Source organism: Larimichthys crocea, chromosome III (genome assembly GCF_000972845.2).
Source record: "Larimichthys crocea isolate SSNF chromosome III, L_crocea_2.0, whole genome shotgun sequence".
Classification (NCBI taxonomy): domain Eukaryota; kingdom Metazoa; phylum Chordata; class Actinopteri; family Sciaenidae; genus Larimichthys; species Larimichthys crocea.
In genome coordinates, this window is record NC_040013.1 from 47,604,882 (window position 1) to 47,618,996 (window position 14,115).

The 14,115-nt window shown below is 38.5% G+C and overlaps 1 protein-coding gene across 3 annotated transcripts; it reads right to left on the minus strand.

Moving 5' to 3' along the window:
• Window positions 1-4,883: 4,883 nt before the first annotated feature.
• atad1a (ATPase family AAA domain containing 1a) lies at window positions 4,884-13,089 on the minus strand. 3 transcript variants are annotated; one of them, XM_010750504.3, is made up of 10 exons: window positions 12,958-13,089; window positions 12,071-12,271; window positions 11,810-11,908; window positions 11,582-11,702; window positions 10,037-10,237; window positions 9,631-9,737; window positions 9,345-9,434; window positions 8,949-8,999; window positions 8,561-8,733; window positions 4,884-7,778 (listed from the first exon to the last, which is right to left on the minus strand). In XM_010750504.3, the coding sequence occupies exons 2-10, from the start codon at window positions 12,242-12,244 to the stop codon at window positions 7,649-7,651; spliced, it is 1,146 nt and encodes a 381-aa protein (XP_010748806.1). In that variant the 5' UTR covers window positions 12,245-12,271; window positions 12,958-13,089; the 3' UTR covers window positions 4,884-7,648. The 3 variants fall into 3 exon arrangements, with proteins under 3 accessions (XP_010748806.1, XP_027133815.1, XP_027133816.1); XM_027278014.1 differs by lacking the exon at window positions 12,958-13,089 and having other exon boundaries at window positions 4,884-5,456; window positions 7,619-7,778; window positions 12,071-12,244; XM_027278015.1 differs by lacking the exon at window positions 12,958-13,089 and having other exon boundaries at window positions 4,884-7,821; window positions 12,071-12,244.
• Between the last annotated feature and the right edge of the window lie 1,026 nt (window positions 13,090-14,115).

Here is a 14,115-nt window from a genome sequence, read left to right on the forward strand (position 1 = left end):
ATTTGTACTTTCACTTTGTGGTCTTAACGCTCGATGTGTTTTAATGCTTTGCTCAGTGTGAACTTCTGAGATAAACATGTAACGCAAGAATAGTCTTTTTGCTAAATATACATGTGTGTTAATTAATAAATGATTGGACATGCATAAGTAACTTTTCTTCCAAAAGCAGCTCAGGCATTTTTATCACTGACTGAGGCTAATAAAAGGCGTCTTGCTGAGATACCCATGTCTCACTTCATTCAGCTGCCTCCTTCAGCGGGAAGTGAGTCATTCACTCCCGCTCCTGTGTCGGTGGTGAAGAGATGAGCAGCATGACCCCAGTGCATGATTAATTAGTGATCATTATCCCATCTCCGCTCTCCTCAGAGGATGCGATGCTTTTGTGCTTGCATTTATTAGCTTAGCTAGCTGCCCTACCAGACGCCTTTTGACTTGAATCTGGAACAGGGAGTGTGTGAGTAGACCCAGAGGTCTGCCAGAGGCTGTCCGAATTTTTTGATTGAATGCTTTGGTGTTATTCAAATGTTTTTTTTTTTCTCTTCTCCTTGAGAATGAGGTGAAGAAGGGAAGCAAGCAGGGAAGGAAGGAAATATTCAATGGGTGACAGCAAGGCTGTCATTAGACCTCTTTGGAAGGGGCATGAGCACCTGTGTCATAGTGCCACGTTTAAAAAGCACCTTATTTGTGGAACAACAAAGAAAACAAAGTTTTAAATGAACGTTTATTCAATTTTCATGCACCGGTAGTGTATCTCTGACTGCCTTGAACATGTAGAGAACATATTGCATGATTATATACCAAGACTTGCTAATGTGTTTTCAACAGCAGACTTCTATGAGTCAGTGAAGCTACAAGATACATGAGTAATTAATAAAGAGAAGGCAACTAGGGCCCTGCTATTTGTAAGATGATTACAAATATAATCCAGGTTGATGTTTTTTATAGCCATTTAAAATGGTTTTGTTGGTATTTCACCCAGTTTGCTTGTTTAAATACATATTGGATGACATCTTCTTAGATTGCTGCGAAATCTGAAATTTGGGGAATATAAGAAAAATTGAAACCACAAGAAGCATTGAAATGATTGGCTAAGGTCCAGTGTGTCAGATTTAGGGGGCTCTATTTACTAAATCTGTCAGAAAATAGAATATTATATCCATAATTCTGTTTTCATTCATGTATATGCACCTTACAATAAGAATCTTTATGTTTTTGTTACCTTAGAATGAGCTGTTTATATCTATAGATGCTTTGTCTTAGCCCAGAATGGACAAACAGAACCGGCTCCAGTCTGGGGTGTCTCGTGTTTTTTACAGCATCTTGTGAGTTATTAGAGCAAAATCTGAAAACACATTTGAAAATTAAATGCAAGGCTGCCAAAAACTGCAATGACATGGAGATTAAAGAGACTAAAATATGGCATCAAATTAAATGTGTGGTACTAATCTCATCTGTAGCAAATGATGCATCTTGGTTTAATAATGTATTAGCTTTATTTGAAAATATATACTTTGTGTTTAGAAGATTTGTTTGTCTAGACGCTATCCAAGCACCCATGGATTACCCATTATTCAATAAAGATTATGTCGTTTCTTTTCAGTGTATTATTTTCAGCTGCATTTGAGTTCAAAGCTTCAAATCAAGGTCCTGGTTCCTGGTCATGGCCCAGCTAACTTTGAATGAGCTTGCACTTTTGCAGTTTGATTTACAGAATGATGGTCGGTTACAGAAGCAGAGGGCAGTCATTTTAGAAGGAATGATAAATAGCTCAATAACCACAAGTGAATTTACAATTCATAATTAATGGCAGCTATATAGACATTCAAACCATCTTAAAGGCCTTATTGTGTAAGTTTTCTCTTATTAAAATACATCTTTTGATAAATTCTACATACAAATATGTTTCTTAGATTCTAAGGTGACTTAGAATCTAGCCTGATAATCTGACTTGCCATTTTGCCTCACTTCATTTATTCAGCCTGAAGAGGTGTTCATGCAAGCCAATTTATGTTTGAAAGGGGTAGTATATGTTGTTTAGTTTTGCCCTAAGCAAGCACTCTGTTTACAATATAAACTTATCAGCTGTAATACCATGCAATATAAGTGCTCAAAAGATCATTTATGGCCTTATGTTTCTACATGTTTGTCCTAGGACGGATGTTCTATTTGCCTTGTGTCTGTCTCATAGACTTAATGCAGATTCAGTGAATATGAGTGTGCTCAAAAAGTCTACAATGAGTACACAAAGCTCAGTTGTAAAAACATTTCAACACATGAATTGCAACATTTGCTGCCACTGCTTTACGTCTTACTGGTTAAGGGTGAGCGAGGCTCTGGGAGGATGTAGACCAAGAACTCTTCAGACAACATGCAACCAAAGAGTTCCTGACCCGCTGAGGCTGCTCTAAGACCCCGAGGTTACAGAATCTCTACATGGGGTTGGGAAACAGCACCCAGACATACACATGTATAATTTACCAGTAGAATCTGATGCTGTTACAGTATTGTGAGAGACTGCACTTTTTCAACCACAATATAATGTCATTTAAAAAAATGCAGTTTTGATATTTTTCTTATTTGGTCTTCTAATGTTTCAGAAATTTTTCCACTGCCACACCACATAAATAACTTAAAGCCTGAGGTCAAAATGAAGCTGCTTAGCTTGTAAATAGCTGCTGGTTTTAGGGAATGGAAAATTAAAAATATATTTTAAAAACTGAATAATATGAATATCTATAGTTAATCCTTAAATCAGGCATCTTTCATTTGACATTTAATTGATAGTACTCTGTCTGTATGAAGTTTTAATTTATTGTAGCATAAAGACAGTCAGCATGGCCCTATTCAAACGTAGAAATATCTGCTCAACAGCACCTTGTTTTGCTCAAACAAACAAGATAACAATAATCAGTGAGCCAGATCTGCTATTTCCCTCTTTCCAGCTTTAATGCTAAGCTAAGCTAATTGGCTGTCATGATTGGTTAGAGTAAAGTACACACACAAGTTGAAATAGTTGCTCAGAGTATTCTAATTTAACCACACAGAGCTGGGGGTTACTCTAACCCACCAATATCTGACTGGGACACAGCATAAATAAACACTGACTTCTGATCCAACTGCTTCTTTTTAAGACTCCTTTAATCCTGTTTGCTAGAATGGAGTTGCTATCCCCTTCATATGTTTATGCAACACGGCTTTGTGAATTACTTGCTATAATACCCTGAACAACAGGCAACAACTCAACAACAGGCAACAGGATATACTGCTGCGAAATGTAGCAGGGATAAAAGCTGCCACTGATTTCTCCGGGCTCGTTCGATCATGTCCAATGGAACTGAAGCTTTCAGAGGACTGTCACAGAGCACTGCTCCTATCTGATGGAAAAAAAAAAAGGTTTAGACTATCAGACCAGCACTGAGAGCTGGTGTACTGACACAGCATGGCTTAACATAAGTGACCCCTACTCTCACTTGGAAGTCTTTGACATCTCCAGGGGGGGGGGGGGGGGACTTCTTCCATTATGTTTATTGACCGGGAGTTGTCTAATTGAAGAGTTGGAATAGACTAATAGAATAACAGAGCAAATAAATACTTTCACTTTTCATGAATAACTCATTAATGCCTATATGAATAAATAATCAATAATTCTGAGTCAAAGATCAGACATGCATACCTGCAGAACTTAGTTGGAGGAAAACATCACTGACTTTGCCTCATTAAAGACTTAAAGACTAAATATCACCTCAGTATCCGTCCATAATATAGACAATAATGTATCTGCACTTATTGGCATTACATCAGATTGAGCAATCAAGTGTCTTGAATGCACAAGCTTGCATGCCTTTGTGGGTAAATCCCTAACCATAGGCTTTGGGAATATGGAAGATGAATGAGCTTGGAATGACCTTGTGCTAAACACAACTGCTGCAACATAAACACGGTGAGTGTCGCTGCTACTTGCATGTGCAGAGGAGAAAAAGGACAAACCTAACAGTGATACCTCATGTTTAGGAAAGTTAGGAGGTAATACTTCACCCACCACCACCCCTTCTTCACTGTACATACTATACACACACATACACACAGGTTGAGTATTGTTCATGTTCACATCCATATAATGTAACCGTCCGTGAAAGTTCTCCAGTACATTAGGACACCACAACAAAATGCAGTTATTAATAAATTCATTATTAACCCTGGTAAGTCTACTTTGAGTTACATGCTAACAATGACAATGTTAACATACTGATGTTTATCATCATCATCATATAGCCTGTTAGCATGTTAATATTTGCTAAGCAACAGTAAACATAATGTGTTGGGCAGCTGAGGTTGATGAAAATGGTTTATGACTAACTTTGTGCAAAACTAACAAAGTACTGGGCAAAATCTTGAATGGTGGTGATGAAACGTTAAGTGTTATCAGAATCTATCCTTCGAGAGCTTGTGGCAGATTTCACAGCAATCCATCTTATCCCATTGCAGCGCTATAGAAAATGATGTTATCACTAAAGTCAGTTGGAGTCATTGTTTGGGGAGACAACATCATTCTGAAAACATTTTAGTCTGGACCAGTAGCAGACCAATCAACAGAGCGACACTGCTATCCAGTGCTGCCTCACTGAAAAATGTAGTTACTTTACCAACTCTTCATGAAACATTCCTCGTTATTGACAAATAAATAATAAAACTTTGATATAAATGAGATGCTGATGCTTGGATGGTGGAGAAGATCAAACCAAGATGAGCCACTATCATTATGAAATTGTTGCTGTCAGTTGAAAACCTTGTAAATCCTGTGATGTTTTTTCCATCCATCCATCCATCCATCCATCCATCCATCCATCCATCCATCCTTTGAAATTTTCACGTTGGACTTTGTCTTTCAGGAATGATGACATTTATTACATTTAGGACACATAAACATGGACAGGACAAAGACCAGGGGTTGAAATCCATGCTGAAATAAACAAAGTAACATTTTCCTGCTTGAAAGAAGATTTTCTTTCAGTGTCAATAAATAAATAAATACACGTCCTACATAGTACATGGTTAACATACAATATTCAACACATACACGTAACTTAAAATAAAATGAACCGTAATCTCATAGGGGCACTGATGATACTGCATTGAGGGAAAGCATTTCCACAGGTGTTTCCTCTCTCCAAGAAATGGAACTAAGACCTGTGAGCTGCAATTATTGGTTTACATGGCAACAATCTGACCTTTCACTGTCACCAGATGTACTCCATTGAAGAGCAACAATGAATAAACCAATAAGGGAGAAACAATCCAGTTAGTAGGCTTCTCTATTTGATTATCTCACCATAATGCTGTAGAAGTGCTCTACATGTGAGCAGTCCATATGTCCGGCTGCCTCAGTAACAGGACAGTGAAGCTACAGTGCCACCACATGGTCAGGTTGAATGACATATTCCCTCGCTTGCTCAAGACTGTGTGGAAGAAAGGACTGCATGAGAGCCACAAACAGATCCATGAACACATGCTGCGACCATGTGGAAAATATTTAGGCTTTTGATAGAGAGGGAAGACAGAAAAAGCACGCTGAAACAACTTCAGACTGACAGCTGATTGAAAGTGGTTGAATTTTTAAAGCCCTGATGTGTGTTGCAAGGACAGTATTTGTATTTGTCAGTCATTGATTGATGCACAGAAGGTGACATGAGAAGTTTGTTAGAAAAAGTATTCAAAGAAAAACAATGGAGACTCACTAATAATCAGAACGACAAATAAACATGACACTAAAAACACTCTGAAAACAATTAACAAAGTAACAGCTATTGTCATTTTGAGTGTAGAAGACTTGTCATCACAAAGCAAGTCTTGACCCAAAAGGACCAGTGTGTTGTTGCATATAGTGGCATCTTGTGGCGAAAGTTGCTGCCATGTGGCCTCGCTCTCCATTTCAGAGTGTATAGCAGTAACTACAATGGCCGTGAAAGGTGTGAAAAGCACGATCAGTACTCCAATAGAGCCACAATTTGGTTTGTCTGTTCTGGTGGTCCAACACAGTGGAAGAAAACCTACAGTGATCTACAGTTTCTGTAGATATGGAAGGCTCATTCTGAGGTAACTAAAACATAACAATTCTTATTTTAAGGGGATTATACACTAATGAAAACATGCATATTATATTCAATCTCTGCTATATTCTGTAAATAGAACCCCCTAAATCTGACACACTGCACCTTAAACTATAACCCAGCAATTTTGCTTCCACATTTACAAACACAAATCCTGTGATACCCCTGCTAACAGCAGAGGAGGACTGAGTAGTGATACAAATCTATGTTTTAAAGCCATTTGATAGAAGGGTAATGATTACTGAGATAACTGGTTATTACTGGTTGGTTAACGGAGAGCTTTCATTGTGATCCTTTTGTTTTCCTTTTTTTTCTTCGTTTTTTATTTAAAACTGAGATTATCCTGTCCTAATATACTGAAAAGTGATGAACGTTTAAATCTACAGTTTAAAGTTTAAATCTGTAACATCCGGCCTCTGAATTTAAAAATATGGGTTGTTATTTGACAGTCTCTACAGTAGTGCTCACTTTGTGATCAAAAACACACATTTATCTGTCACATGTTATTGTAATTTCAAAAGAAATATTCAGAATGTGTACTCCTTGGGAGCAGTAATTCATTACACTCACTTTACAATCGCATCACTGTTTTCTTTTGTGTGTTCTATGTATGTACACTCTTACGCTATTAAAAGAAGCAATCAAACAATCATTAAAAAACAACGTTGTTGATCAAATATGTGAGTAATCATGGAAAGCAAAAAGTGATGGATGGCGTCCAATGTTTTGGCAGTATCAGTAAGTAGAAAGCCACTTCAATTTTCATCCAAACAAGTATTATTTTTGAGTAATTAAACTTAAATCTGACATTTAAAAAAAGAGAAATTGACCCATAGCTTTTATTTTTTTGAATACTGATATTCCTGAAAATGTTATTTCTTTGCTTGATACCTCATTTGATAAAATGATATTACTGAAAGGACTTATTTTAATTTGCTGTCATGCAAAAACACTTAGAGTATAATGTGACAATAGTGTGATGTGACTTAGGGGCACCAGGATCATTGTTACATTAAATGATATCACTTTAAAGTCTTTCTTAATCAGATATGTTTACCTAAAAAAAGAGAGATGGTAATGATGGTTGATTTAAAGATTACTATTCACTATTAAAGTCTGGAGTCCAGACTTTGACTCGTGAATCTTGTGTCATCATGAAGCACGCATCACTGAGCCTAATGCTTACTTGGTGGTGTGTATGTAGTGGTGTAGTAGAGTAGTATTATGTGCAATAAACTGTAAGTTTATGAAAAACAAACCTTCGTCCTTGACCTTGAGCAAGTCATTGACTCCAAGTCTCTCCAACAGAGCGGGTCAGTGTCTTGTAGGAGACATGAGATATCTGAATCTATTAGAACTGTACACATGTAGCAGGGTTTTGCTACAATAAGCATGCTCAGAACAACTCCTGCTCCTGGATAAATAAACTTAAGAGTATGGCTGCCTACTGGCTTTTCCAACTGCACCTTCCACATGTTGGAGGAGCCTGTGCTTGGTGAATTGGAACGTACTGCAGACACTGTGTCCTGTCCTGTTGGTGGTTAATCCAGGGGAACATCAGACACACTGGGTGACACGAAGGCTGTGGCCCGCTTTGATTCCATCATCTTGTCCAGACCGAAGAGGAGGTCCAGCTGGGTGACCGGCCGTAACCGCTCTTCACCCACGGGTCTGGAGCAAAGGACAGCGGAGGTCAAACGTCAGACACAGGGGCCTACAAAAATAGTAGCTGTGTCTCAATACCATACTACACACTAAATGTATGCAGTATGGACTATATACTAATCTTTATAATATACCGTGCTTTAAATTTCCTCACAATCCTGACGTGGTTGGTTGCTATATATTTGATACACATTTCTATTTGTTACTGTATAAGTGTAGTCATTTTTTTCTGTTTGTTTTAACGACTCTTCTGCTGGGGCAAACTAAATTCTCAAGCGCACTCATTACAGAGTACAGTACGGAATAAAAAATAAAGCCTTTAGCAATGTTTTCTGCTTCCTTCGAGCTCAGCTATGAGGTTTAGAGTGCTGAGAAGTAAAAGTTCAACACGTGTCCTTTTTTTAGCAATAATGCCTTGCTTCAAGAGGGGTTTCAATAGTTGCTTAGCAACAGCTGAGGCATGGCTTACACAACCTTTTGTAAAACCTAAGAAATCAACCAAATCCGTCCAATTTGAGGACATACTGCACTTTGTGAAGCTGATCAACTCTCAAATAGTTGTCTATGTCCCACTTTGAATATGTTGTAAAGAAAACTGAAGAGAATAACTCATTTGCTGGAATATACAGTTCAATATATACATTAGTCAAAAATAATACTGCTGTTGGCTTTCACAAACCCACGCTGGAATAACCTCAGACTGTTTAGGGCAGGTGCTGCAGTTAAACAAAGAGCTATTCAGTGGACATACAGCTATAAAATCTTGTGGGTGTGAATATGAGTCATACTTTTCCTCCTCCTGGCAGTCCTGGAGCTGCTGAGCAATCTGCCTCATCTGCTCCTTGCGGACGTAGTCCCGGACTCGATACATGGCTGCATCACGGCAAAGCTCCCGAAGGTCACTGCCAGAATAACCCTCTGTCTTCTCAGCAATCTCCTTCAGATTAATGGCATTGCTCAGCTGAGCAGAAAAGCAAGACAGCAACGTGAAACAGTTACATGGAAGTTATCTGTTAGCTGACACTGGTGTTCAGCTGTGTTTACTTTAATGTGATTAAATAGTAAAAAAAATACAGATCAGAAACGGTCTCTGACAATGACAAAAGACAGCATTGAAAAGAACCATCCTCGTCAGCTGTGGTCCTTCTCCTAGGATGAACAAAAAGCACATCTTACGTTTTCCCCTGCCAAAATCAGCCTCAGGATGTCCTGTCTTTGTCTTGTGTTCTGAAAAGACAGAAGAACAATGGTTTTTATTTGAAAAATAAAGCCCATTAATGAACAACTTATGATTTAACACTTTATATATTTGCAAATATTATGTGTAAATACATTTACATGATTTATATTTTCAGGTCATTATACACAAATGAAAACATAATTATGACTGTTCTATTACATTTCTGTCATGTTCTATAAATACACACTGGACCTCACAACTCATCACTATACACACTAGATATATTAAGATATATTCCAACCATTTACATGCCATATGTGTTTATTTAAATTACAAAGATGTGCTCACATACAGTTTGTGCGCATGTATGTGTATATGTGTGCTCATCTTACTGGCAGGCCGACATGAAAAGTGGTGGGCATTCTGCGTAGAATGGCTGGATCCACGTCCTGTGGCCTGTTTGTAGCTCCCATCACCATCACCTACATTAATAAGAATCACAACGTGATGTTCTGCAGAAGCACCATGCGAATCAGCTCCTATGTCCTGCATGCACATCTTTACTTTTCCAAGGGCAGCTCTTATGACAACAGAAGAGAAGTCCTGCCCAGTAACTACCAGTGTAACTTGTGTAGGTACAGTATATTACAGTATAAGAAAGAGCTCTGGTTGTGTTACCTGGGTGGTTGAGGAAGTATCCAGGCCGTCCCACAGACTCATGAACTGGGCCTTCATCATAGCTGTGGCTTCATGGTCCAAACTGGAGCGGTTCCTCAGAAATGACTCTAAGACACATGAGACATGGAGCAAAAGCAAGAATGAAAAGAACATTTACACAAAACTCATCTGCATAACAGGCTGACATCAACAATTTCATGGAGATGAAATAGGATTAGACTGATCTGCTTGTATTAACCTGATATCCTTTTGCTTTTAAAACTGTCAAAACATCCAAAAAATGTCAGTATCAGCTTTTGAAAATCTTTTCTACTTGAAAAGGAAACGATACAGATAAACCACATCTAAAAGTGTAATAAACTAACAAGTAATGACTTTTGACATGCGTCCTTCGAGAGAAGCTCACCAATCTCATCAATGAAGATAATGCAGGGCTGGATTTTGGCGGCCAATGTGAAGACAGCAGCTGTCAGCTTTTGTGATTCGCCGTACCACATGTCTGTTAGCGTGGAGGCCTGAAGGTTGATGAACTTGCAGCCCGAGGCTTTGGCTGTTGCCTTGGCGATCATGGTCTTCCCACATCCTGGAGGACCAAACAATAAAACCCCTGCAAACAAAATCAGAATATTAATATTAAATATTGTTTCTTTCGAGGTCTTAAGTTCTTTTAAAATTCCTGCTTATAAGTGCAAAGTACTTGTATGTCTATAAATGCTCATTCTTACACAGAACTTTCCAGTTTATAGAGTTTTTTTTTAACCCATATCAACATTACTGGGGTTTGGGTTAGTGGGAACACTTGGTTTCCTAACTAGGTCTTCTCTAAACACAAATACAAATGGAATATTTGGCTCAACTTAGTGCATAGTTGCATGATATAAACAAAGATTGGAGACTACAAATAAGAATGGATTCCCAGAGCAGCTAATTTTGGAGGTCGACTCATCCTGAAATTCTGTGTAAAGCTTTGTGCTATTCCTCTGAGTGATCATCTGCTGTCAGGCTGCCAAGCGCACAAATTTGTCAGATGCTTTGTGGATGGAGGCACAATACATTCTAACAATGATGAGGAAGAGGAGGGCTGGGAGATTAACTGATGAGGTTTATGCTGGCTAACTTTTAATGCACTTTATCTTTTATGATAGAAAGTGCAGCCAGGAATTGTAAAAATGGTTTGGTCTATTGTTTTTAACAGTATTGGATATAGTGTTTTTACATTCACACTGGGTTAACAGTGGACCTCCTCTTATACACAAGCCCATATTTTTAGGAGAAAGTCCTAAGACTGGTCATCACTTGCCAAACAGTGCAGACTAAGCAGATCATCAGTTAAGTGTCTGCTGACTGTATTAGCACCCCACCTATGACAGAATATTTATGTTACTTTTGTATTGTAAGAAGGGGGCATGTAGTATCAGAGTTTCTCTTTTTACAGTTCCTTTTTGATCATCATCATGTATATAAGTCTAAAATGTGTAAAATATTTATACAGAAGTGAAAAATTAATTGATTAAATAAAATGAAACATTTTCTTCTGGAAAAACTGTGGGAACAAATAATAAAAAAAGAGCTACTACTCCTACATTTCAGACCTAACGTGGAAGGAATCATCGTAAAATTAAAGTTGCCGTTTTACTTCAAATGTGTCTTGTAGAACAATGCCATCTCATCAGATTTATATCATATAATTTACTGTTACTTGGCTTTTATCTTACTGTTATTGGTTTTAGTTAACTGTTATTTATACCCTGTGTATATAGTGTTAAATTGTATATCTTATAGGTGTATAGTGGTAAAGTTTTTTTTTTTTTGGGGGATGTTATGTTCAAATGTTTTTGTTTTATCTGGCTATTACTTACTATCTAACGGAGATTAATAAAGTATTTCTGATTCTGATTCTATGTGTACAATTTGACCATTCTAGTTTTGTTTAGATGACATGCTGTGGTACCTTTGGGAGGTTGAAAGAGTTTGGATCCAGCTAAAAGATGTCTTTTCTGAAAGGGCAGGATGACTGTGTCTTGCAGCTCATTAATAATCTCATCCAGACCAGCTATATCTCTCCAGGTCACCTGCAGGAAGGTAGAGTAGTGTGAAAAATGATGTCCAGCAAAGTCCTATAAAAAAAAAATTGTCCAAACATCTCTAATGTCAACATCATGAGCAGATGAACGGTTACCTTCATAGTTTGAGGATCAACCAGGTGAGAAGCAATGTTCATCTCATACTCTGTTAGTTTCACACCTTCCACGCCGATCCTCTTCATCAGCTGTTCCGCCTGCAGAGATAAGACAACACAGCTCCGCTAAGCACAGAAGAAGATAACAGATGCAAGAAGCAAAATGCTGCTCCGCTCATTGTTTTCATTTTCCAACCATAGCCGACACGCTCACAGCAGACCAAATATGTCCACCTCGAGACATGCTCATGTTCCATTTACCCTTTTCTTGGCCTGGCTTTTCTGTTTGGAGGTAGGGTCCATGGCTTCTACAACCCATTTGATACTGTAGTAGGTCGCTGCACCAAAGATGGTCAACCTCAGCAGCATGCCCACCACTTCATTCCTGGACAAGGGCCGCATCAGAGCCTCCCTGGGAAGATCTTTAAACAGCATTTCTGCAGGCCGATGTCAGTCCATTGGCTGGAGGGGGAAAAAAAGTTGTAGGGAGCAGAGGAATGAGAGAGACAGAAACTGGAAGAAAATAATACAGTTAGTAATTAATGTGCTGCAGAGTTACACTGTGTGCAGGTCACCACAGCCACAAATGGCCATTAAGTTTAAGTTAAATGCCTAATGGTGCAGGCATAGCTCCACTCCGTGGTGTGAAACATAAGCACACCGTGACTGATTTAACAAACCACACCATTTAATGTGCGTCAGTAACATACAAAACACAATACAGTGAGCCAGAACAAAGCTTCAGTGGTTCGGGGTGATTAGCTACAGATTATAAAATAATAATTAGGAGGTATGAACTGTAACATGTGTGGCAGAGTGTTATTTATATACATGTTTGAATAGAGGTCAGGCGCTACGCTCAAAAGCTAACCCGTCTGTCACTTTTCATAATAAATGCTATTAACCCTATCAGTGCAGGTCATTTACAACACATGGTCGCTGTTTTACCTGAACAGGTTCATGCTCACGGTTCAACACCGAGGAAGAAACACACTTAGGAGTTAGCACGTCAGGCTAAAGCTAACGCAGCTCTGCACTGTCACTTTAGCATCGTGACACTCTGATTTATAACCAAACATTTACCAATACTCAATACTGTGTGCTGGGACATATAATGTAAGATAAAAGACAGAATGAATCCAACTTACTAAAAATCAGGATACAACAGAAACGAAACGAAAAAGCCTCACACACTAGAAACCACGGTGTGCCACAATTTGTAACTCGGGTAGGAACAAACGCCTCAGTTCCACCACGCGCTGGTTTGCAGGTTTGTTTCATACACGCGGCCACTGGATGGCAGCGCGTGCACACAGATAACACACCTATCAGCACCATGGACAGCAGCTGCACAGGTAAAGAAGACTGGTGGAAAATGTTGGACAGATGTTGGACTAGCAACCATTTATTGGTCCACGTGGTATATATGTGTGTACAGATCAAATCAAATCAAATCAAATCAAATCAAATCAAATCAAATCAAATCAATTTTATTTGTATAGCCCAAAGTCACAAAATGCATTTGCCTTAGAGGGCTTTACAATCTGTACAGGGAGTGACACCCTCTGTCCTTAGACCCTCGGTTCGAGTGAGGAACTTGCCCACAAAAAACCTTTAACAGGGAAAAAATGTGGAAGAAACCTCAGGAAGAGCCACAGAGGAGGGATCCCTCTCCCAGGACGGACAAACGTGCAATGGATGTCACGTGTACAGGACAAATCAACACAAACATATTGTACAATGACTGATAAAATGACAATGAATTACAATGAATGACAAAAATGATTACAGTAACAGATATGGTAGTAATAATGACAGTAATAATATATGTAGTGTACAGCTTCTAATATTGCATATAAATGTAAAGCATCCGCACCTTGTACTTATTTATAAATACTGCTCTATGCATCCATTATTCTTGAAGCTATTTTGAATTAATGTAGATTTTTTTTGCCTATCATGCAACAAAGTGTGAGACATTACAGTATATATTTTGCAGCAGAACATTTTTGCTGTCCATGGCTACGAATCTGTCAATTTGACTGTGTTTGCACACTAAGCATGTCCTTTGGGTAGGCTTCATGCAAATGTACCAGTTTGGTAGATCTGGTAGTCTCAAATCTGAAACCCTAATCTGTGTTTGGTTTCCACTCATTTCCAGTGCTGCTCGATAATAGATAATTCAGTCTTCTCAACAGCAGCCTCAAAGATAAGGCTGGAACAAATGTTCTTCTCCTGAAAGCAATTTATCACACATGGGCCAAAGGGATTGTTAATTGTCACAGACTGTGAGCTAAATTTGAAAA